This window comes from Chanodichthys erythropterus, chromosome 15 (genome assembly GCF_024489055.1).
Source record: "Chanodichthys erythropterus isolate Z2021 chromosome 15, ASM2448905v1, whole genome shotgun sequence".
In the NCBI taxonomy this organism is placed as follows: Eukaryota; Metazoa; Chordata; class Actinopteri; order Cypriniformes; family Xenocyprididae; genus Chanodichthys; species Chanodichthys erythropterus.
Window position 1 is genome coordinate 20,838,361 of NC_090235.1, and position 23,415 is coordinate 20,861,775.

Sequence of the window (23,415 nt, forward strand, 5' to 3'; positions counted from 1 at the left end):
TCCAAAATACAGAACACATCAGGTAATTGCAACAACTCAAAAACACAGCTCAAAACACTTACTTACAAAACTGAACACCAATCAGCCAGCTACAATGTCCTACAATGCCCATGTCAATGTCCTATCAGCCACGTCCTACTCCTCTCCCTCTTTGTCTTCCTCTGCCTCCACCTCTTGCTCTCCATGCTTGCAAAGTTCTCAAAATGGCTTAACTGAGGCCTTTTTGTAGCTGGCTGATTGGTGTTCAGTTTTGTAAGTAAGTGTTTTGAGCTGTGTATTTGAGTGGTTGCAATTACCTGATGTGTTCTGTATTTTGGATACATGTGTTTTCCAAATGGCACCCTGAGATTTCATTTTTGAACGAAGTGTCTTATGTATGAAATAGAGTGTAGTATGCAGGACCAAGTGTGTTGCATAAAGGAGTAAGTGTGTTGCAGAATTGCAACTAGAGTGCAAAGCAGCGCTTTTGTTTAAGGTATGGGTACATGTGTTTGAGGAATGGTAACAAAAGCTTCAAGTTGTGTTACTTTAGTCTGAGCATGGGTCTGTTCAAGCCACGGGCAAAAACTGTAACACATGATTATCTGTGCATTAGTTAAGCATGAATTAATGCACATTAGTGCACCAGTATTGTAAAGTGTTACCGATTTACATGATATGATTCATGTAATTCATATCTGAATGTGATGAGATAAGAAACGTTTTGAGTTTTTGACATATTAGACATACAAATAAATATTTTAAAAAAATATTATTTGCAAATAGGCTAGTTTAAATTGATTACGTAATAACTACCTGGAACTTTTACCATTCTTTCTTTTTTGTTATTCCCTTAAATCTTTAAATTATTTAATTCCTTTTTATAAAAAATAAAAATAATTACCCAATAACAAATAAAATCATGGTCCCCCCAATGTTCAAGATGGTTATGGTCATGTGAATCACAAAGTGGTCTCCCACAACTGCCAAAGAACAATTTGCATTAGTGGTCATTATAAAAAAAGATATTTAGTAATTTTAATAATTAGTTTAATAATTCATTTTATGTGTGCATTTTTTTTTTAAGTAAATTGGTAGGCTACAAATGTTGAAAAAGTCCAGTTCTCAGTGCCGTATTTTGATAAAAGTTTACAAGGACTCATGAATTAAAAATAATAATTTATAATAAACACTGCAATATTACACAAAACATAAGAAGTGTCCATTTTGTTTTCATGGTAACTTGTAACCCGTCAGCTTTCTGCAAACAAAACTTCACTACCCACTCACCCTTTCGCGTGTCGCTTTATCACCCTTCGCGGCTTCCGTAGGGTGTCGTGGCGCTTGTTGAGTTGGAAGGGGAAAGTACAGCGGCTCTGAATAGCAAGATAAACTAATATTTGTTACATTATTCCAAACTGTGGTTATTGTACATCATATCATACAGATTTCCGGGCTATAATGAGGCGTGCAGGTTTGGGTAGGTATTTTTCTCTCTGTTATGATATTTGAAGCTCATGCTAAGCTAAGTCAGTCACAGATTGCGAGATTAAACAACCAAATCATGCTAAATATCACCGTTTTTCAGGTTCAGAGAACCATCAGGATAAGACTAAACGGGGTCTGATCTGAGACAGTAAATAACGGTCTAATTTTCTCAATAGCAGACCAGCTGTTTTAACTTAACGTTATATAAGTTAGATGAATGATGACAATGAATGAGTGTTTGTCAGTGTTTCTGCGTGTATGACAAAATAAATGACACATCCAAGCTTAACTTTAGATTATTTTGATATTGTTTAAACAGTTTTATTGAAAGGAACCATCAAAATATCATCTAAAAGTCTAATTTTAATTGAAAAATAAAATTGGGCAGCAACTTAACTAGCTTTTTCACAAAATATTATTTTGAGTATCTCATTTTGAATTTTGTATCTACGTTATATTCATAGTCCCTTTTCTTTGTTGAGTAGTTTCTGATGAATGCACATTTAGCATGTCAAGGCAAGTTTTCCCCAGCCAGCCTGTGTAAATGATTTGCTCTGCCCAATTTAGACAAGACTGATCAATTCATACATGTTAATTCATACGTGGCAACGTTTGAAATAGTTTGCTGTGCTTGTATTTTAAAATACTCAGAAACTCTAATCTTATCTAGTGAATTTGACCTGATTGTTAATTTTTCTTCAGGTGAGGGGGGCCCTCAAGGCAATTACGTTGCGAGTGGATACAGCTTGTATGAGGAGGAGAACGAACATCTACAGGAGGGACTGAAAGCTAAAGTACATGCACTTAAACATGTGAGTGGGCTTAAACATCTCATGTTATATTTTATAACTGTGTTCCAGAACCTTTATATGTATACACCGATTAGGCAAAACTGCAGCTCTTGTGGGGTGTTCCTGGTCTGCAGTGGTCAGTGTCTATCAAAAGTGGTTTAAGGAAGGAACAGTGGTGAACTGGCTCATTGCCGCACGTGGGGAGCGAAGGCTGGCCCGTGTGGTCCGATCCAACAGACGAGCTGTAGCTCAAATTGCTCAAGTTAATGCTGGTTCTGATAGAAAGGTGTCAGAATACACAGTGCATCGCAGTTTGTTGCGTATGGAGCTGCATAGCTGCAGACCAGTCAGGGTGCCCATGCTGACCCCTGTCCTGCGCCTAAAGCACCAACAGTGGACACGTGAGCATCAGAACTGGACCATGGAGCAATGGAAAAAGGTGGCCTGGTCTGATGAATCACGTTTTCTTTTACATCACTTGGATGGCCGGGTGCGTGTGCGTCGCTTACCTGGGGAACACATGGCAGCAGGATGCACTATGGGATGATATCAAGCCAACAGAGGCAGTGTGATGCTTTGGGCAATGTTCTGCTGGGAAACTTTGGGTCCTGCCATCCATGTGGATGTTACTTTGACACGTACCACCTACCTAAGCATTGTTGCAGACCATGGTCACCCTTTCATGGAAACAGTATTCCCTGGTGGCTGTGGCCTCTTTCAGCAGGATAATGCTCCTGTCACAAAGTAAAAACGGTTCAGGAATGGTTTGAGGAGCACAACAATGAGTTTGAGGTGTTGATTTGGCCTCCAAATTCCCCAGATCTCAATCCAATCGAGCATCTGTGGGATGTGTTGAACAAACAAGTCCGATCCATGGAGGCTCCACCTCGCAACTTACAGGACGTAAAGGATCTGCTGCTAACATCTTGATGTCAGATACCACAGCACACCTTCAGGGGTCTAGAGGAGTCCATGCCTCAATGGGTCAGGGCTGTTTTGGCAGCTAAAGGGGGACCAACACAATATTAGGAAGGTGGTCATAATTGGATGCCTGATTGGTGTATATACATAAATGTATAATTTATTTTATATAATGTATTTATTTCTATACAATATATCTAAGGAAAAAAAAAATTATCTGTTTAAATCTATTTCAGCTATCGATTGACATTGGAAATGAAGTCAAGTACCAGAATAAAATGTTGGGAGAAATGGTAAGTGAAGGGAAATTATTATTGATAAATTTTAGTTTCTTCATCAAAACACAGATCTGAATATCTTAAACATCTCACGTTTGTTTGTCCTCAAGGACTCAGACTTCGACTCAACTGGAGGTCTTTTGGGATCCACCATGGGTAGATTGAAGCTCCTCGCCAGGGGAAGCCAAACCAAGGTGTACTGCTATATGCTGCTGTTCGCCCTGTTTGTTTTCATTGTCCTGTACTGGGTGATCAAACTGAGGTGATCGCAGGACCGATGAGATCCAGGACATTTCATATGTGCCATGCTCATTTAGGGTACAGGATCAGAATTCTCACAGAGACTACAAGGAGTGTGACAGTGCTGAACCATTGAGTGACAATGTGCAATATGAAACAAAAATCTGTCCCAACCCACCAAAATTAAAGTCCCCTCAGTGCAGGGATAATCCTACTTCTTTAATACTGGTCATGATAAAAGATTAACATGCTTCTGTCTTTCTTTTACTCAATAATATTGACCTTTATTTAATGATATAATTCTTTTAGGAGAACTTCAGTGCTGTAAATGTGTGCTAACATTAATATTCTATATGGATACTGCTTAAATACTTTTAAAAGAGTGGTATGTGACATCATCACAGTAGTCCCTTTTAATTGTATAATTGGAAATTCAGGTTATGACAACTGGCCAGAAGTGAAGCTTGGATGGGTTTAGCACAGACCTAATCCGTGCAGGTCTTCACAACATCTTTGGAAGAGTTGCCACAAAAATTGCGCTTATTGAATATAGTGTTCAAAGGGCTGATCTTGAGACTGTGAAAACCATACTGAGATGTGAAGTTATGTGCAATTCAGTTTTGTATATTAACATGTTATCATAAAGAAACCACCCCAGAAATTGTGTAATTCAGAAATGTTTTGCATTATTTTTTTGAAGTTCTTGCTCAAACCCCTCTGCTCTTTATGGTTAACATAATGGTTAAGTTTTTCCAGACTAGTTTGTAAATAAATGTAATTTTTGAGAGAATTATTACATAAACATTTCCTTTATGTTGTCAAATGCTTGAGTCCGGTTCTTAAGAATTGTGAAAACTTTATTATTTTCATGCATAATAACAAACGTAATCATATACAACTATAGTCAGAATTTACATATGTTACATATAGTTTTGTCAGGTCTTCATTAAGGCAACAATATCTGTCTGCAAATTACTAATCATCTAAACGGTGTTGTAACTGCTACTATGATGGATTTTACTAATCCATTTATATTTAGCATTAGATTCTCAAGTTCATTTTAAGTGCACTTTTTTTTCTCATTGTATTCACATCAGTGATGTCATTTCCTGGGTAGCGTGTCCATGTACTTGCATATGATTGACAGCATCACCTCATCAGCTCCTGCACCAATAGACATTAATCTGGAGTCCCTGTTAAGACAAAAATTGGATTTGATTTATTTGTGACCTGACAGATAAGGATTAGACTAGCCGACATTTTACACAAATCAGTTGGACGCTCGATTCACAGCTCTTTCAACACCCTCAAATTATGCATTCATATGTATCAGATGCTTCATTGGAACCATAAGCGGCCTTATTCAAAAGTGAGCATGTGCAATTTAAACCTGTTGCCTTTAGATGTCACTACAGTTCAGATGAGAGAAACTGACCTGTAGAACCTGCTGACTAGGACGCCACTGGTAAAGCCCATGCCACCCCAGTACTGGAGGCAGCTGTCACCGACCTCTCGGGCCAGTCGTCCTGCCTTCAGCTTGGCCATCGACGCCAACTTTGTCACATCGTTTCCCTTAATGTACAGAGCTATTGAAAGTGCACAGAAAACATATACATTTTAAAGGCATTCATTTTCAGGTGTATATACTGAGATTCAGCGATTAGTTTATAATTTCACTTGTTTCAGTCACACTTTAGATTAGGGTCCAGTTTTCACTATTAACTAACAACGTAACTGATACGATCTTAATTTGAAGCGTCAGGTTACTTCCAAAAGGTGATTTATTTTGATAGCTACCATAGACATCAGTGTTTATATCTGAACTATAAACTTTCATCCCAGGTAATTCTGTGATCATTTAAATTGTTGTAACACAGAAATAATGATACTATGTGTTAGAGGCCGTTTACACTACACAGTTTCAACTAAAAACAGAAAACGTTTTATGCGTTTTGCCCGTTCATTTACACGACAACAGTGTTTTGGAGGCCTGAAAATGCAAACTTTTGAAAACGGTATTGGTATCGTCTCCATATAAATTACAAAAATGTGATTACGTGTTCAGTTTATAGGCGCGTAGTGTTTCTTTACAAAGTGACATCGCCAACTACTGGCCTGGCATGCATAATACAGTGTTTTTAATCATTATCGCGGATCCGTGTAAACGGGGATTGTTTTGACAATGTTGTTGTCTGTGCGCAAAAAGGAAAAACTTCCATTTTTAGTACACCGTTGTCATGTAAACATGCCCTGTGAAGTTGTTTCATTTGGAAGTGGTGGTCCTGTAGACCTACCAGACCCAAACCCATGAAATTGCATAGCTGCTAAAACAATTTGGGAGACAGTCGGATTCACCTGTGGCGCGATGCAAAAGTGAGCGCAACAGCTCGATTTCTGTTTGCAGCTCAGCCAGCCTGAAGTGAACGACCTGGTGGTGCAGAATCGGCTGATTGAAGATCTTCCTCTGTCTGGTGTAATTAATGGTCTCTTGGACAACTTTCTCCATTACCGTCAGTACTTGAAAAACAAGAAGTACGACAGTATCTGGTCACGTCTCCGGTCTAACATACCATAGGGAAAAATTCCAATGTGTTTTTCAACAAATTTAATAGGAAATAGTTGTAGGATTTTAATCCTGACAGGAAGTAGGCAGAAATGTTGTCAAAAGGTCTTCCAGAAGCCTTAAAACAATGTTTGACTCATCTGTAAACACATTTGGGCCTGAGAGGAGAGTGATCTTGATTTATTGTACACACACAAGCACCACTGACATTTACACGGACGTGCCAATCTCAACAACAAAGAGCAACGTTTGACGTGCGGTTGGATGTGTGGGAGTCGGAAAGGATTGCTTACTATTGGCCACTCCCCAGAGACGCTCCTCTTGGAACTGCAGCATCTGGTAAGTGAAGCCCATTCCCTCCTGCCCTATTACATTTTTGCAGGGCACACGCACGTCATCGAAAAACACTTCTGCTGTATCAGATGACCACATGCCCATTTTATCGATCTTACGTGCGATAAGAACGCCTGCAGACGAATGGTAAAACATTAGCATGCTTTCTTCGGAAGACAAACAACTCTTTTCCAAAAGTTGTGTGTTTTTTCTTAGTCTTACCAGGCAGATTCATGGGTAAGCAGATAAGGGATTTGTTCTTGTGTGGAGCGTCATCGCTGGTGTTGGCCAGGAGGCACATCCAATCTGCTTGTGTGCCATTAGTAGTCCACATCTTTCCTCCATTAATGACAAACTCATCTCCTTTGCGCACAGCTTTAGTCTTGATGCCTGGAGGAGACAGACTAGACTTTATTTGTTTATTTGGCTAATCCCCATTAGCCACTACCTAGATAGTGGCTACTCTTCCTGGGGTCCCAGCAAGTAATTAACTTATTTTTTAACTTTAGATCAGGGGTTCTCAATCAGGAGGCTAGGGCCCACTAGTGGGCCTCAATAAACTTCCAAGGGTGACATAAAATGATTTAAATTAATAAAAATAATATTATTTACCAATTTCCAAAAATATTAACTTAATATTATTAATATATATATATATATATATATATATATATATATATATATATATATATATATATATATATATATATATATATATATATATATTAATATATATATATATATATATTAATATATATATATATATATATATTAATATATATATATATTAAACCCTCTTACTTAAACAATAAAAAAGCTACAAAAACAAAATACTTTATTTTATTTTTCACTCAAAAACTAGTTTTTATTGAATAACAGTTCTTAAAACTTCTTGAACAGTGTTATTTATATACTGTAATGGTATTTTTTTAGCATTGAATTAGCTTTTATTTGAATACTTTCGGTTTTCATTTTAATATAAGTTATTAATTTTTGTATTTTAAACTATTATATATAATTGATTTATTTTTATTTCAGTTTTAGTCATTTTAGTACTTCAACTTATTTTAGTTAGTTGCAAAGACAACTTTTATTGTAAGTTTTTTCCACCTAATATTTATATTACCTTTTTTTTTTTACTTTTAAGTTTTTGAACAGTTATTTTGGTATTATTTATAACATATACTATTTTAAATACTATTAAATACTATTTTATTTATTTAAACTAGCTTTTTATATATTTTTTCAGTTTTCATTTTAATTTCAGTTTTAGTAATATTTTATTACTTTTTTCTTAAATATATATAATTAGCTCCTAGCTTTGATTTTTTTCCCCCCAGTTTTATTAAATCTAGTACTCAACTTATTTATTTTATTTAGTTGCAAAGGTGACATTTATGTTAAGTTTAGGTTTTTCATCTAATATTTATATTTGATTTTATTTCACATTTTATTTCAATTACCGAAACAAGTTCTTAAAGTTATTTTAGTATTATTTATAAAATGTACTATTGTTTTTTTGCATTTTGAATTAGCCTTCATTTTTTCAGTTTTAGTAATTTTAGTAATTATTTTAGTTCATTGCAAAGTCAACATTTATCTTAAGTTTAAGTTTTTCCATCTTATATTGTAATACACTTGTTATATTAGCTTTAGTTTTATAATACACTACTCTCATTTCACCATAAAACAAGTTTAGATTTCTTCGCAACTCATTAATAATCTGTGACTAGTGCCTGCTGTACTTCAAATACAAAATTGAATACATTTATAGAAAATAGCTCTTCATACCCTTGTGTGGTATTCCCATGTAGGCGAGTCTTTTAATCTGCCTGGTCTGAAATGCTTTGATATCTTCATTTGAGAAAGTAATTAATTTTAGATTTGTGTCTGGTGTATGTTTAGATCTTGTTTAAAACACCCCCTTGGCAATATAAAGATCACGTCTTTCTTGTTTGGTACATTATCTTCAGTAAAAATACTTACTTGCTACATCAGAGCCGGCCCCTGATTCGCTCACCCCGAGGCAGGCCACTATGTCTCCCATAATGGAGGGCTGCAAAAACTCTCTCTTGAGCTCTGCAGAACCAAACCTAAAACAGCACAGAAGTCACAGTCACATCCTCACAGTGTCAAAGCAGCTGTGATTTAAAGCTCATGAGATGCAAGGGTTACACGAGAGATTTACATTTTACTAGCAGCAAATGCAATTTCAGAAACTGTTCCCTAAGGCAGAATCACAAAGGACACTAATCAAAATCCCTGTTTTTCTGAATCCAAATAGCTAAAGTGGATATGCACAGAAAAATTAGTGTTTCCAGAGAGTGAGCACAGTGCAGTAATATCCCCTCAGTGACCGTGTACAACCTGCTGCAATCACAATACGGTATATAAAAGGAGGAAAGGACCCCGCCTGATAACTACAGTATTTATTTATAATAAATAATAGGTGGTTTAAATTGTTATAAGAGTCTGTCTACACATAAGATCATTTTCTTTCTTTTTTAAATTTTTTTTTCTCAATAAAATATCAAAACTTAAAACCAGATCAATTTACTTGAAAGCAAAACTTCATCATATATTTTGTTATCATAGATTTTATTTATAAGTTTACACCATTTTTTTTCACAAATGTAAGGTCGGCATGAAAAGGAAGTTGCAATAGTCTTTTTTTTTCCCTATTCTGACAATTGTGATGCATATCCAAGTGAAGCGGCTTCTTGAACAAGAAAAAATTATTTTGTCCATGGAGAATTGTTTGGGTGGTTGTGGTTTGCTATTGGCCGATCTCATGTGAGTGACAGGTTGCCCCGCCCTCGTGCCAGTAAACACGTCATCATAGAAGAGATGTCATTGCAAGAGGGAGGGGAAATTATTTTGATTGAAGATTATGAGGAACATGAATTTTAAAAAATAATGATATGATGTGCCCGGATGAATCTATTAGTAATGCAATATTAGATAAAAAATAAGAATTTTTAATTTTGATTCCATGGTGACTAAATGCTTAAAACAAAAAAAAATCTGTTGGCCTTGACTTCCTCCTGGTCCGCGTTGACTTAAACTGAATGCTCTGCAGAATAAACCGCATCAAAGGGAGACGGATGCAGAGGCAGTTATCATTAGATTTTGCCTCAGACAGACAACTTTTCATCACGTGGCAGATTTAATTTTGTTCTGGAGGCAGGGTTGCCAGGCTTTCACAACAAAACCCACCCAATTGCTACTCAAAACTAGCCCAATTGCGTTTCAGTGGGGGTCCCCTGGTAAAATTTGGGGTTCTACGGGTAAATAACATGATATTTGGGGTCGCTTTAACTAGCTGACATAAACGGTGTAAAAGGGAAAACCACGGACTTGGCAACATTGTCTGGAGGCTGAACCTGCGCTCTGCTGCCACACTGGAGCGCACTCGCCACCAAATGGACAGAGGTGGGAAGAGATGACGGACAGCTTCAGATTTTTCCTTCACTGATAAAAATTTCAATCAATGACAGAAAATATTTGGTTAAAGCGACCTCTGATTCTGTGTAGTATTCCTCTGTTTGAGGTGTACCAACTCAAAGGATAAGGATATTTAATTTTTAGAAATCACCTCGCCAGTGCAGGTGTAGCCATGTCACTCTGAACACCGATGGCCATGGGAATCCCTCCACAGTTGATGTTCCCCAGTTCTTCAGCCACAGCCAAACTGTAGCTGAAGTCCAATCCCAGACCTCCATACTCTGCAACCAATGAAAACAACCAGTGAGCAGATGCTTCCTCTCTACAGTTTTTTGTTAATGAGCATGTAAACATTGTAAATAAATGCTTTAGACAAATGTCTCGCAAAATTTGCTGAATTTCCTGAACATTTTGATCACAAAACAGCTATAATTTAGAGGCTTTCTATCAGGTCTCTTTGTTCTTGGGTGACATTAAGCTGAACTTGCTTACTTCAGTACTGAAGACAATTATGCATCATGTAAAAGTCATCTACATATTTGTGCCATGCAGTAATCTAAAAACTTGACGTGCCCTTTTCACACCCCTGCAGTCCATTTAGTCATCATTATAACATAAAGTACTACAATGTCTTATGCAAACGGCGTATAAGCTATTACATGTGATCGTAATAACAGCATTACGGTTTCCCACGATTCTTTACACGTCATGCATTTATTCATGTCATTTCATGTTCCATTTCATTTTGCATTTTCCTTCAGGAAACAAATATTACAACATTAAGGAAATTATTCTATTCACTGCAAGCAATATGGGTAACAATAATGTTGAAAAGCAAGTCCTGTAGTGACTGTGGTGAACTCTACACTCATTTTTCTCAGTACTACAGGATGCTGTATTCTGTCATCAGGTCCCGCGATGGTTGTGGACAACATTAGGTGTGGCAAAATAAGGAAAAGTGAAGCCAGAGAGCAGAGGAAACAGATACAGCATACAGGAACAGCTGTAGTCCAGCAATTCAGTATCCAAACAGATGATCTGTTAGTGTTCAGTACCTAGAGAGATGCTTCCAAAAGGAAGGTTGGTTTATCCTGATCACAAACTAGCTTAACTTACCTTAAAGGGGACCTTTACAAAATCTTGATTTTGTTTTTTGGACCTGATCCTTCAATCAGGTCCAAAAATCCCTGGATCAGTGTGGTGTAACTTGAGCGCTTTGTAAATATCACGACCCTTGCCATAGCCGCAAGTTTCAACATACTACTAACTCAATCCAGCCTCACCCCTTTATTTTATGCATGCCTGGAAAAAAAAAGAAAAGCTGGAAAAAAGTCAAGACTACAATTGAGGCATTTCAGGGAGTTCAGAAACAGTGTGCACTGATATACACAATAACTCCCTTTGGAGTGACTTTGTGCTTTGTAACTTTGCAGATCTTTTTCATTCTCACAGCAACAAGTTGAAAAAGCAAATAGTTGCAATAGTTTTATATGGGTTTGTCATAGTATGAAATACTAGGATATAAAGTTGGAACAAATGGGGAAAAGGATGTCATATGCCGACAAGCAGATCTGAGCTTTACGAAGGTCAGCTATTGGAAGGTGGTCAACACTTCCACTTACTGTGTACATGTAAAAACGGTGGTAAGATTCTCCTGTTTGGTGGCGTAACATCGCACAGTACATTTAATCATCGCATAGATGTGAAATGAGAGGTATTTCAAGAGACACAAGAGGTCGTGAACCCCCACATATTTTGGGTCTTGAGTAAATGTCAGAACACTGGATGGTTCGGATAAGAATGGAGTGTTAGTGCCTTATCTGAAGCTGCCAGGGTTGGAAAAACAGACAATCTGGATTTACGCCAGTGTTTTGTAAGATGGATTTGTTTCAGCCAGGTTTTGAGAGCTGTGATTTCATAAAGATGATGTTGTTATGGGAACCAGCAAAACTCTAAAACGAGGACTCAAAATACCTTCCATCATGCAAAATAATCAAAATGCTAACCTAAGATCATGTAGCATTGTGTGCATGTTTCAGCGTTGAAGGCTCATGGTGATTATACATATGGGAGACTGGGGCTAGTTTTTTCACAAAGGCTATTTCTTAGTAACCATAAGTTTGAGTCAAAAGTTCATAACACAAATGTGCTTTCTAACACTTAATTTTTTTGTGTGTGTGTGAATTATGTCCTCCAAAATGAAATAGCAGTACCATCATATTTTTGCCGTAGCTGTTAAGTAAACAAGTCAACACAATAAAACCACACTGAAATACATATTAAAAAAAATAATTTTTGTCATTTTCCAGCACAAATATCAAAAATTTCTTAAATCAACATTCCTTGAGAAGCAAGATGACTTAAGATATTAAATCTTGTTTACTGAAAAAATTGACAAAATGAAGCAAGTTTGCTTAAAACAAGAAACAGAAATCTGTCAGGGAGTTAAGAAAAATAAACTTTTTTTTCTCTTTGAATTAAGTTTATTTTTATATGGAAGAGGATTAGGGCCAAGCAATAATAAAAAAATAAAACCATCTCGAGATTAAAGTTGTTAAATTTCGAGAAAAAAGTCAAGATAAAATGTTGAGAATAAACTCGTTAAATTACGAGAAAAAAGTCGAGATAAAATGTTGAGAATAAACTTGTTATATTACTAGAAAAAAGTCGTTAAATTTTGAGAAAAAAGTCGAGATAAAATGTTGAGAATAAAGTCATTAAATTACGAAAAAAAAAACTTATGAGAACAAATTCGTTAAATTATGAGAAAAAAGTCGTTAAATTTCAAGAAAAAAGTCGAGATAAAATGTTGAGAATAAAGTCATTAAATTACAAGAAAAAAGTTGTTAATTTATGAGAACAAATTAGTTAAATTATGAGAAAAAAGTCATTAAATTACGAGAAAAAAGTCATGAAATTATGAGACTTTTTATCTCGACTTTTTTCTCGAAATTTAACAAGTTTTTTTCTCGTAATGTAATGAGTTTATTCTCAACATTTTATCTCGACCTTTTTCTCAAAATTTAACAATTTTTTTCTCGTAATTTAACAAGTTTATTCTCAACATTTTACCTCAACTTTTTTCTCGAAATTTAACGAGTTTTTTTCTCGTAATTTAAGGAGTTTATTCTGAACATTTTATCTCGACATTCTTCTTGAACTTTAATGAGTTTTTTCTCGTAATTTAACGAGTTTATTCTCAACATTTTATCTCGACTTTCTTCTTGAAATTTAACAACTTTAATCTCGAGATGGTTTTATTTTTTTATTATTGCTTGGCCCTAATCCTTTTCCGTATTTGTATGATCCCACTGGCAGCAATGTTTTATTTTTGATTATTATTTTCAGAAAACAAGACCCAAGTCATTTTGCTTCTCAAATAAATGTGTTTTGATTTAAAGACTTTTTGGATATTTGTAATGGAAAACAAGACAAAAGTATTGGATAAGAATTTTTTTTTTTTTTTTTTTTTTTTTTTGCAGTGCAATATGGTTTGATACGTTACATTTTACATTTTTGTTGTTTCATGGATTGTTTCATAATTGTTTTACGGTTTAAATTTGCAGAAAAACCTTATAATAGGCAGGTTACATTGTGACAGCTTACCTCAAATAATGTGACAATAAGCCCTGCTTATATGTGGGTAATGTGATTTAACTGTACCATATCTTTTTTCCTGTGCAATAACCAAGGAAATGTTCAATAAATCTTTGTAGGCAAGATTTTAAAATATGTGTCAGTGCAGAAATTGACTTTATTCACCCATAGTCCCAGTTTCCCCTACATCTTGATATCTTTCAGAAAATTATTACCTTTCACTAAAAAATGTTCTGCTTTCCATAAATGTGAAAATGCTAAATTTGCCGTCACTGATGATGGTGGATTCTGATTATAAAAACAGCTCCAAAAACCTCCCAAATCTCAACAGGGAGTGCGCAAAAGAGAGATATAGAGCGTGTGCAGGAAAAGCTCCAGTTTAGCCTACAGCAGTCAAGTCACAATTCACCTGAAAAGATTCTACGTTATTGTTCAGAGATTTGCTGGTGTATCTGTGCTGCACATATCAAATGAGGTGAAGTAACGCTCCGAGTACTAATCTTCTGTCTAAGAAGATGCTGTAAATCCAGCCGGCTAATGCAGAAGTGTCACAGTGTCAGCACTTCTTAATACAAGTGCTGCTCTCCTCTGACCTACAGATTTATGAAGCCAGATTTAAGTTTCCCCCAGAGCCTCCAGCCATCTAACAGTTATACTGCGTTCTATTCTTAGTTGCTGAATCTTTGGATATGTCATATGAAAAAAAAGAGGTGAATATTAACTGTATTAACCTGCTGTATTAACTATATTAATAAAGAGGCTCAACAGTCATTGGTTATTTGAATAAGTTCAATATAATAACAGATAATCTGTTATGCATGAATGAAATGCATAGAAGAGTGTTGTGTTTGAAGCACTTCTGTATGACTTACACTGGAGTCATTACACTTCACACACAGCCCATGGTTTTTTTAAATTTTAAAATTGTATTTCCTTTTGGTTCTCTTATCATTCTTCTCACATATTGGGAGGCTATAGCGACCCTTTGAACTGACTGGCAAAAAGTTGTGCTCTGACATATTGATACGTGTATTACCACCAACCTATTTTGTGTTTTCCACTGTTCTCATAATTGCTTCCTGCAGCAATGTTGTTATTTTTTCATGAATCCATCTGTACTCACATAAAAAAATCCTAAGACTGTTTAAGGGCACCCTGCAGTCCTCTTTTCTCGAAAGTATACTTAGAACTGTAATTCTACCATTACCAAAGACAAAATTATCCAGTTTGCACTTAAAACATATTTTCCTGCTAAAGAATGATTTTTATTACAAGTGTCTTTTTCAACCAGCTGTTTTCAAGGAGATACTTCATGAAGAATCAATTTTCATTGATCTTGTGCAATAGAAATGTTCATAGTATTATGAAAACATACCTTTATCTGGATAAACTGCTTGTTCTGAAATGTCTGATGTCAAAAATATGAAAAATAGGATATAACCGCCTAAACTATGCAGCACCTGCAGCTCTGTATACAGCATTTCTCAACCTTTCTGACTTTAAGGCCTCTCTCTCATACAGTATACAGTACAGTCCAAAAGTTTGGAACCACTAAGATTTTTTTAAATAATTTTTTTTTTAAAGACGTTTCGTCTGCTCACCAAGGCTACATTTATTTAATTAAAAATACAGTAAAAACTGTAATATTGTGAAATATTATTACAATTTAAAATAACTGTTTTCTATTTGAATATATTTCACAAAGTAATTTATTCCTGTGATGCAAAGCTGAATTTTCAGCATCATTACTCCAGTCTTCAGTGTCACATGATCCTTCAGAAATCATTCTAATATTCTGATCTGCTGCTCAAGAAACATTTAATGTGTACAATTGTACAAAATATTTGTGTACAATATTTTTTTTCAGGATTATTTGATGAATAGAAAGTTCAAAAGAACAGTGTATATCTGAAATCTAATCTTTTGTAACATTATAAATGTCTTTACTGCCACTTTTGATTGATTTAATGCATCCTTGCTGAATAAAAGTATTCATTTCTTTCATTTCTTTTCAAAAAAATAAAAATAAAAATTCTTACTGACCCCAAACTTTTGCTACAGAAGCTTTGTATTTCAGATAAATGCTGTTCTTTTGAACTTTCTATTCATCAAGGAATCCTGAAAAAAAAAGTACACAACTGTTTTCAACATTGAAAATAATCATAAATGTGTATTGAGCAGCAAATCAGCATATTAGAATGATTTCTGAAGGATCATGTGACACTGAAGACTGGAGTAATGATGCTGAAAATTCAGCTTTGCATCACAGGAATAAATTACTTTGTCAAATATATTTAAATAGTACACAGTAATTTTAAATTGTAATAATTTTTACAATATTACTGTTTTTACTGTATTTTTAATTAAATAAATGTAGCCTTGGTGAGCAGACGAAACTTCTTTTAAAAACATTAAAAATCTTACTGGTTCCAAACTTTTGGACTGTACTATATATATATATATTATATAAAATGCTGTGATTCCAGAACATTTATTTATTTAATGCTTCTTAGCTATCTAATTTATACTAGAGTTAGAATATTTTAATATATGAACAGTAATTTATTCATTTAAACACTTTTAAGTCATCCTGTGGCCCCCAGGTCGAAAATCACAGCATCCTTTGGAAGGATCCCAGTTTTAGGAGAGAGCAGATGTTTTTTTTGAGAAGGCACAGCAGCAAAATATTTCCTGTTTAACTCTAAATGTCAAAGAGGAGAAGGAAAATGGTCTTTTGACTCTTTTGAGGGTCACTACTTGTGTGCTTGATTAAGGTACATCTGAAGTAGCAAACGTCTGCTTACCCACAGGTTTGTTGACTCCCAGAAATCCTGCACTTCCCAGGATTTTGAAGATCTTATGGGCAGGAAACTGCCCTTCTTCCTCCCATTTGTCTACATAAGGGTTGATCTCTTGATCAATGATCTGTAACACATTCAAGAATAGATAACTGAGTACTGCAACTAAAAATGAACCTAATATTATCTGATTTATAGTTACAAGACAATCGTGTATTACAGTAACACTTTGTATGCAATTAAGCACTTATTCCAGTGAAGCAGGATATCAAAGTAGAAAACTCAGAGGAGGGAAGAGCTGCAGTGACTCACAGGAATTAAGTCTCAGTACAATACGACAGAAACTGGAAAACAGTCTAAATGTTCATTTACCTACTTACTTATTTACTTAAGGCCATCACTATATATCCAAGATTCCAAATACACTCTAAAAAATGCTGGGTTAAAAACAACCCAAGTTCAGTTGAAAATGGACAAACCCAGCAATTGGGTTAAATGTTTGCCCATCTGCTGGGTAACTTTTAACTTATTGTTTAAAAAATACTGTATTGCTTGCTTAAAATTAACCCAAAATATGTTTAATAAATGAACATTTATTAATAAGTTTAATAAATAATAAACACTAATCAATAAACATTTATTAAATTGCTTATTAATAAATTTTTACCTTTTATTTATTATTGTTGCCTCTAGTAATTATGTGTCTGATTTTTAATTTTCAATGTATTTTGGGTTCATTTTAAGCCAGCCATACAGTTATTTCTAAACAATCGTTGGGTTAAATAAAACTATCCAGCACATTGGACAAACATTTAACCTAACCACTGGGTTTGTCCAATTTCAACCCAACTTGGGTTGTTTTTAACCCAGCATTTAGAGTTTAGAGTGTATAAAGTTAAAGTGATCCATCAAAAAAAAGAGATAGAAAAATATGGCATTCCTATTATCAGAAATTAATTGCAAAAGCTTTTCAAATGAACCAAACAAGTTGTTGAGTCTTTAATTTTTGACAGACACATGGCCTGGCAATTAGTGGCTCCGGCTCGTGTCATTTCCTGATCCACACCTTCCTTCTACTCGTCACTTCCAGCCCTCTCTAAATATAAAAGTGGCAAAAGGCCAAAAATTATAAAAAGTTTTTAAGTTCCTTCAAACTATATAGGGTGTAATAGCCCTACAATAGTTTTTGTCCTTGAAAAAGAGGCAAAGCACTCAACTTCCTTCTGAGTCACTTCACGACGCCTGTATGTTGTAATAACATAACTGTTGTGAAATATAGTGAGCAACTGCAGCAATATTCTATGTAGATTTGAGCCATACATGCGCTGCCAAAAGATATATTCCTGACAGAGTGACATACATATCACTTTCAAGTTTAGCCCTGGACTTCTTGTTCAACAGTAAACTGAACATCATATCACCAATTCAATTGAATTATTACCAAATGTGCTATTTTTTACATTACTTGGGGTCAGTACATTTTTTTCGTTGTTGTTATATTATTCAGCAAGGGTGCATTTAATTGATCAAAAGTGACAGTAAAAACATTTATAATGGTACAAAAAAAATTGCATGTTGTTCCTTTAAACTTTGTATTAATCAAAAAAAATCATGAAAAAATGTATCAGTTTTCACTAACGTATTAAGCAGCACAACTGTTCTCAACATTAAATAATAAACAGAAATGTTTCTTGAGCAGCAAATCAGCATATTAGAATGATTTCTGAAGGGTCATGTGACACTGAAGACTGGAGTAATGATGCTGAAAATTCAACTTTACCATCACAGGAAAAAACTGATATTTATACACAATATCAATCTATCTATCTATCTATCTATCTATGAAATGCTAGTAAAACGCTAATATTGTGAAATAGTATAACAATTTAAAACAGGTTTAATAGGCATTATTATACTATTTGACAATATCAGCATTTTACTGTGTTTTCGATCAAATAAATGCAGCCTTGGTGAGAATAAGTGACTTCTTTCATAAACATAAAAAAAACCCCACTTTACTAAACCCTGCTGAACTTTTGAAAGGTAGTGTATATTTCATAAACCATGAACAAATTTGTTGGCAATATTTCTGCATTGTTCTTCTGGCTTTAATTTTTGTGAACTAATAATAAACATAATATTCCATAACTTTTTGCTTACATTTTTTTCTAGTTAAACCATTAAGTCACCCCCCTCCCAAAAAAAAAGGGGAAAAAAAACTAATGAAAGAAAGATAATACTTTTTTAGTATTATAATGACATTAGCATTAGTAAGTATGTATATATATATATATATATATATATATATATATATATATATATATATATATATATATATATATATATATATATATATATATATATATATATATATATAAAACGGTGTAACGGTACACGTATTTGTACCGAACGGTTCACGGAGCAAGTTCTAAATGGAAGTGATCATCCCTCTGCCTCTGCATCCCTATGTAAGCAGGGCACACGCGTGCCATATGTAGCAATTTGGAATGCACTTGGCAAAGGAAGCAGTGTAATTTCCTCATTATCTTCAGCTGGGATGTACATACGGCATGCGCGTGTCCTGCTCACCTAAGGATGATCACATAGGGCATAGGGATGATCACTTCCATTTGGAATTTGCCCCGTGCACCGTTTGGTAAGAATACGCATTCCGTTACACCCCTAATTTATATATATTACTAATGCTAATGTCATTATAATACTATATAAGTATCATCTTTCTTTATGGGCATAATTTAGTGACATGTCCAGGTTGCTCTTTTCTATACAACAAAATAGTAAAGAAACTGGGGTTTCAAAAGAATATCAAAGGTACTATAAAATAGTTTAAGACTTCAAAAGCCAAATATACCTTTTGTGAGGAGGAAAATGAAATATAAGTTGTTAGTACCTAACATTCTTGCCTTCTGCTTGCTGTAAACTAACAGTCTGGAGTAAATAACTTCTTACAATATCTTCCAGGTTTTAAACATCATTTTTTAGATCATAAACAGATGGAGCAGAAGTATAAATGCAATTAAAAGTCATCAGACCTTGTAATGCTCATTGTCCGTACTGTTTTAGTGTCTGATCACAAGAACACTAAATGTTGTAATGGGGGATTCAAAGGAAAGCAAGGCAATTCATTAAAATCTACTTACACAAATGAAGCAGAAAAGGAAATAAATTCTTTTCCCAATAATGCATTATGCGAACAATAAAACAAAGTTGATTCAAGCATGATGAACCAATCAATTTAATTCAATTAAGGCTATAAACTTTTCCAGCTGTGACTCCTCTTCAGCTAATATGTCACACACATATGTTTAATGTGTACAGACTGAGCTTTCAGTATGAGCTGTGAAAAGTCAAAAAGAAAAACAGTGCAAAGGGATGAGTACCACATTTCCCCAAAAACATGCAGACATGCTGCTTCACTGGCCAACAAAAACGTCCTGGCTCAAAAGCAGTGTGAACAGGAAAAACAGCATATAATAATGAAAGGAAGCCAGGATCAACAGCATACTAACAAACTCAGCATGAACTAGTTTCTGAGTTTCTTCAGCAGAAAGAATTGGTGGGGAAAACGGGCAGAGAACATATAACGGAAGTGTCTCATTTTGTATTTGATCTACCTCAAACCCAGAAGACTGTCTGGATAATACAGTCAGAAAGGAAGAGTGGCGTCTGAACCTACAGTACAAGGTTCCTAATGCTTAATAAAGGTTGGCGATACATTCCACAATACTCTAGTCGGTTGGAGCTGCGAATTGTTTGGTGGGGTCCACAACTCTGACTTACGGTTTGTCAACACTTTATGCACCCAGAAGAGCAATGAACTAAACTGAATAGCACAGTAGGTGATGTTTCCTGGAAGTGCTAACACTTTTTTACGCATTAAGCATTGATTTAGATTTTTTTACTATCATTATATAAATCTGAACATAACTGACGTGCCTTACGCATTGCGTAAGATACTGTGAAGAATTTAATCTTGAGTCATGAGATGACCTTGAGAAGGAATGCATTTTATTGTAAAATACATGAGTACAAGCGGAACTAGGCTTGCAAATATTAAGCCCTATTGAATTTGATACCAATCTTTTCTTCTATTTAGATGTAAGATTACATGTTTCTAAGTCAAGGACTTTTCTAACTTGTCACTGTCTCTGGTGAGTTCTTTTAATAAACTCAATGTCCCTGACTTTCACGCTTCTACATATGGCATTGTTCTCATTATCCGCTGCTTTTTCTGTTTTCCACTTATATCCTTTCTCACACCAGCCTATTCCGAAACACTTGGAGCCACTGGGAATTAGAGAAAACAACTTCCTTCCCAACTAAGCCCTGTAACCCTTCCAAGTCTAGCCAGTTTATATAGAAGTATAATTACTGTGACTTTCACTCAATTAAATCTTATTAATTCAAATATGATTCCTAGGCAGTGTTGGGGGTAATGCATTACAAGTAACTTGAGTTACGTAATCAAATTACTTTTCCAAGTAACTAGTAAATTAACGCAGCTCACATGTTGAGAGAAATAAAGTGCAGAGGGTGTTGTGTGCGCTGTGTGAACATGGTGGTTATTGTAGTTTTAGACTAAATGTGAACATGCATTTACTCATCACACTTGCACGAAAACATTCAGTATTCCTCAAAATGAATAAAAACAGTGAAATGCAATCTCAGAATTTTTGCAAACCTGCAATAATTAACTATATTAAATTACACAGATATACTTTATGTATTTAATCTCAATTGTTAACCAATGTCTTTGCTGCTGACCTTCAATATACCTAATTCAACCATACTAATAAGCAAAAAATACTTTAGAGTAGATTTAGAAATAAGAACTAGAACTTCATCTGTATCCTATTCTTCTTTAATCCAGAATGGCAACACAGCTGAAAGTTTGTTTGAGCTGCGCCCTCTACGGTACAGGTGTAAATAAGCATTTCCTTCAGCTTGAGGCGTATTTATTTCACTTTTGGTGCGAAAGGGCCTTTTTTTGCCAAAAATAGAACTTTTTTTGTTGTTATTAAAAAACAAACAAGCAAGCCCAGCCCAGGTGAGAAAAAGTAACGCAAAAGTAATGTAACACATTACTTTTCATAAAAAGTAACAAAGTAACGCAACTAGTTACTATTTTAGGGAGTATTGCAATATTGTAATGCATTACTTTTAAAAGTAACTTTCCCCAACACTATTCCAAGGAGATGGTAATGACGTGTAATGGAAACAACTAACTTTATTTTTTCTTCACTTTTTGTAGAAAAAGCCTTGAACTTGCTAACACAAAAGCGTTTAGTAAATGCAAAACTGACTTAAAAAAAAAAAAAGTCCTGGAAAAAAACTCATAATAGCCTACTTCTCTCAGATCTTAAAATGAATTGATCTTCAAAATGTCTCTCAGTTGCTCTAATAGAGATATTCCTTTATTGTAATTCATATCCTAATAAGAGAAAAACTTTTTTTGGGAAAAAAAAACAAAAAAAAAAACATTTGTTTGTTGCTTGGTGTGATAGAAATGACAGCAGGACAAGAGACAGCAGTCTTTTAAAAAAAATTAAATAAAAAATATTAAAAAAAAAAATATATATATATTATATATATATATATATATATATATATATATATATATATTCTCTCTTATATGAAATGAAATGTGAATAATCTGGTTTTCAAAAGTGTATATATTTGATAAAGAAGGGATTTTTTTTTTTTTTTTTGTATTCCAGAGTTGACAGCAAGCTGTACAATCAACATGAGCGTCACGTGACAATCATGGAAGAACCAAAACAAAGCGTCTAATCTTAAAACTTCATCTTTATATCAAACAAATCCTTCCAAAAATCGAATTACGTCCAACATTAACAACAAGTTTCTATATATATTATATATATATATATATATATATATATATATATATATATATATATATATATATATATTATATATAACCCAAGACAGATGCAACAACTAGCTGTGCAAGCTAGCTACAAAGTGACCTCTTACCTACATTCACTTGCTGAAAAATATTCGACCTGCACATTCGCATTCACATGAGCGTGATATTCAGGTAGCTAGAAACAACATTCATCTCGACAGAGAATTATATATGTGTTAAGGATACAACACAATAGCACGGTGTCATATCTACCTTCCTCAAAGATGACTTTAATGCAAAATGTTCCTCTGTGTAGAGAACATGATCGATATTTTCGGTAGAAACGGATGCTTTCGGATTGGAGGACGATTTTTCAGACAAGTGTCGTTTGTTGCAGACAACAGTTGTTTTGGGTAAGTTACGATTCACAGCCAGACTGAATCTCAAGACTTTAGCGCGCAGTGCCATTCTTACAAACACAAAAGTGTTGACCTGCGCATGCGCGTTAGACCTCACGTAGAACCCGAAGTCGAAAGTACAGTATCTCAGCCTGATATGGTATGCTGTCAGCAAGATAAATATAGTTATAGTTAATTATAGAATAGTATAGTTATAGTAAGAGGCTACAGTAAAACTATGATAATAGCCAAATGAAAGAATAATTCTGAAATAATGTTCATATAAGATCCATATAATAAATGTTATTAAACCAACATATTATACCATTTGTTATTATGGTACTTTGTCAGTTACCATTATGGTTATCATAGTACATTACTTTAATTCGATAGTCCACTTTAGACACTTTAATTGAGGGTTGATTGGGACACTTTCCCCAGTCATCTCAAAGGCAAAAGTGTCCCAATCAACCTTAATTCACCCCAAATAACTTTGCAACTAGGCCTACATGTCAACTACCTCTCATTTGGGTATTAGTAGACTGTTAGGTTAGGGTTAGTAGAACAGCCTAAGTAGATGTAGTTGGAAAGTTACTTCAAAATAATCAAAATAAAATGTTAGCAAATATTAAGCAGACAGTCTACTAATACTCTAATGACTACAAAGTTACTTATAGTTAGATTATTGAAATAAAGTG

The 23,415-nt window shown here is 34.6% G+C and overlaps 2 protein-coding genes across 2 annotated transcripts; one reads left to right on the forward strand and one right to left on the reverse strand.

Annotated features, from left to right (window-relative positions):
- Nucleotides 1-1,293: 1,293 nt before the first annotated feature.
- On the forward strand, nt 1,294-4,475 carry bet1 (Bet1 golgi vesicular membrane trafficking protein). Its single transcript, XM_067411877.1, has 4 exons — nt 1,294-1,459; nt 2,170-2,279; nt 3,416-3,472; nt 3,568-4,475. The coding sequence occupies exons 1-4, from the start codon at nt 1,441-1,443 to the stop codon at nt 3,721-3,723; spliced, it is 342 nt and encodes a 113-aa protein (XP_067267978.1). The 5' UTR covers nt 1,294-1,440; the 3' UTR covers nt 3,724-4,475.
- Nucleotides 4,476-4,552: 77 nt separating this feature from the next.
- zgc:85777 lies at nt 4,553-22,845 on the reverse strand. Its single transcript, XM_067411288.1, has 9 exons — nt 22,593-22,845; nt 16,439-16,559; nt 10,189-10,318; nt 8,580-8,686; nt 6,816-6,983; nt 6,554-6,727; nt 6,053-6,214; nt 5,133-5,283; nt 4,553-4,890 (listed from the first exon to the last, which is right to left on the reverse strand). The coding sequence occupies exons 1-9, from the start codon at nt 22,785-22,787 to the stop codon at nt 4,800-4,802; spliced, it is 1,299 nt and encodes a 432-aa protein (XP_067267389.1). The 5' UTR covers nt 22,788-22,845; the 3' UTR covers nt 4,553-4,799.
- Between the last annotated feature and the right edge of the window lie 570 nt (nt 22,846-23,415).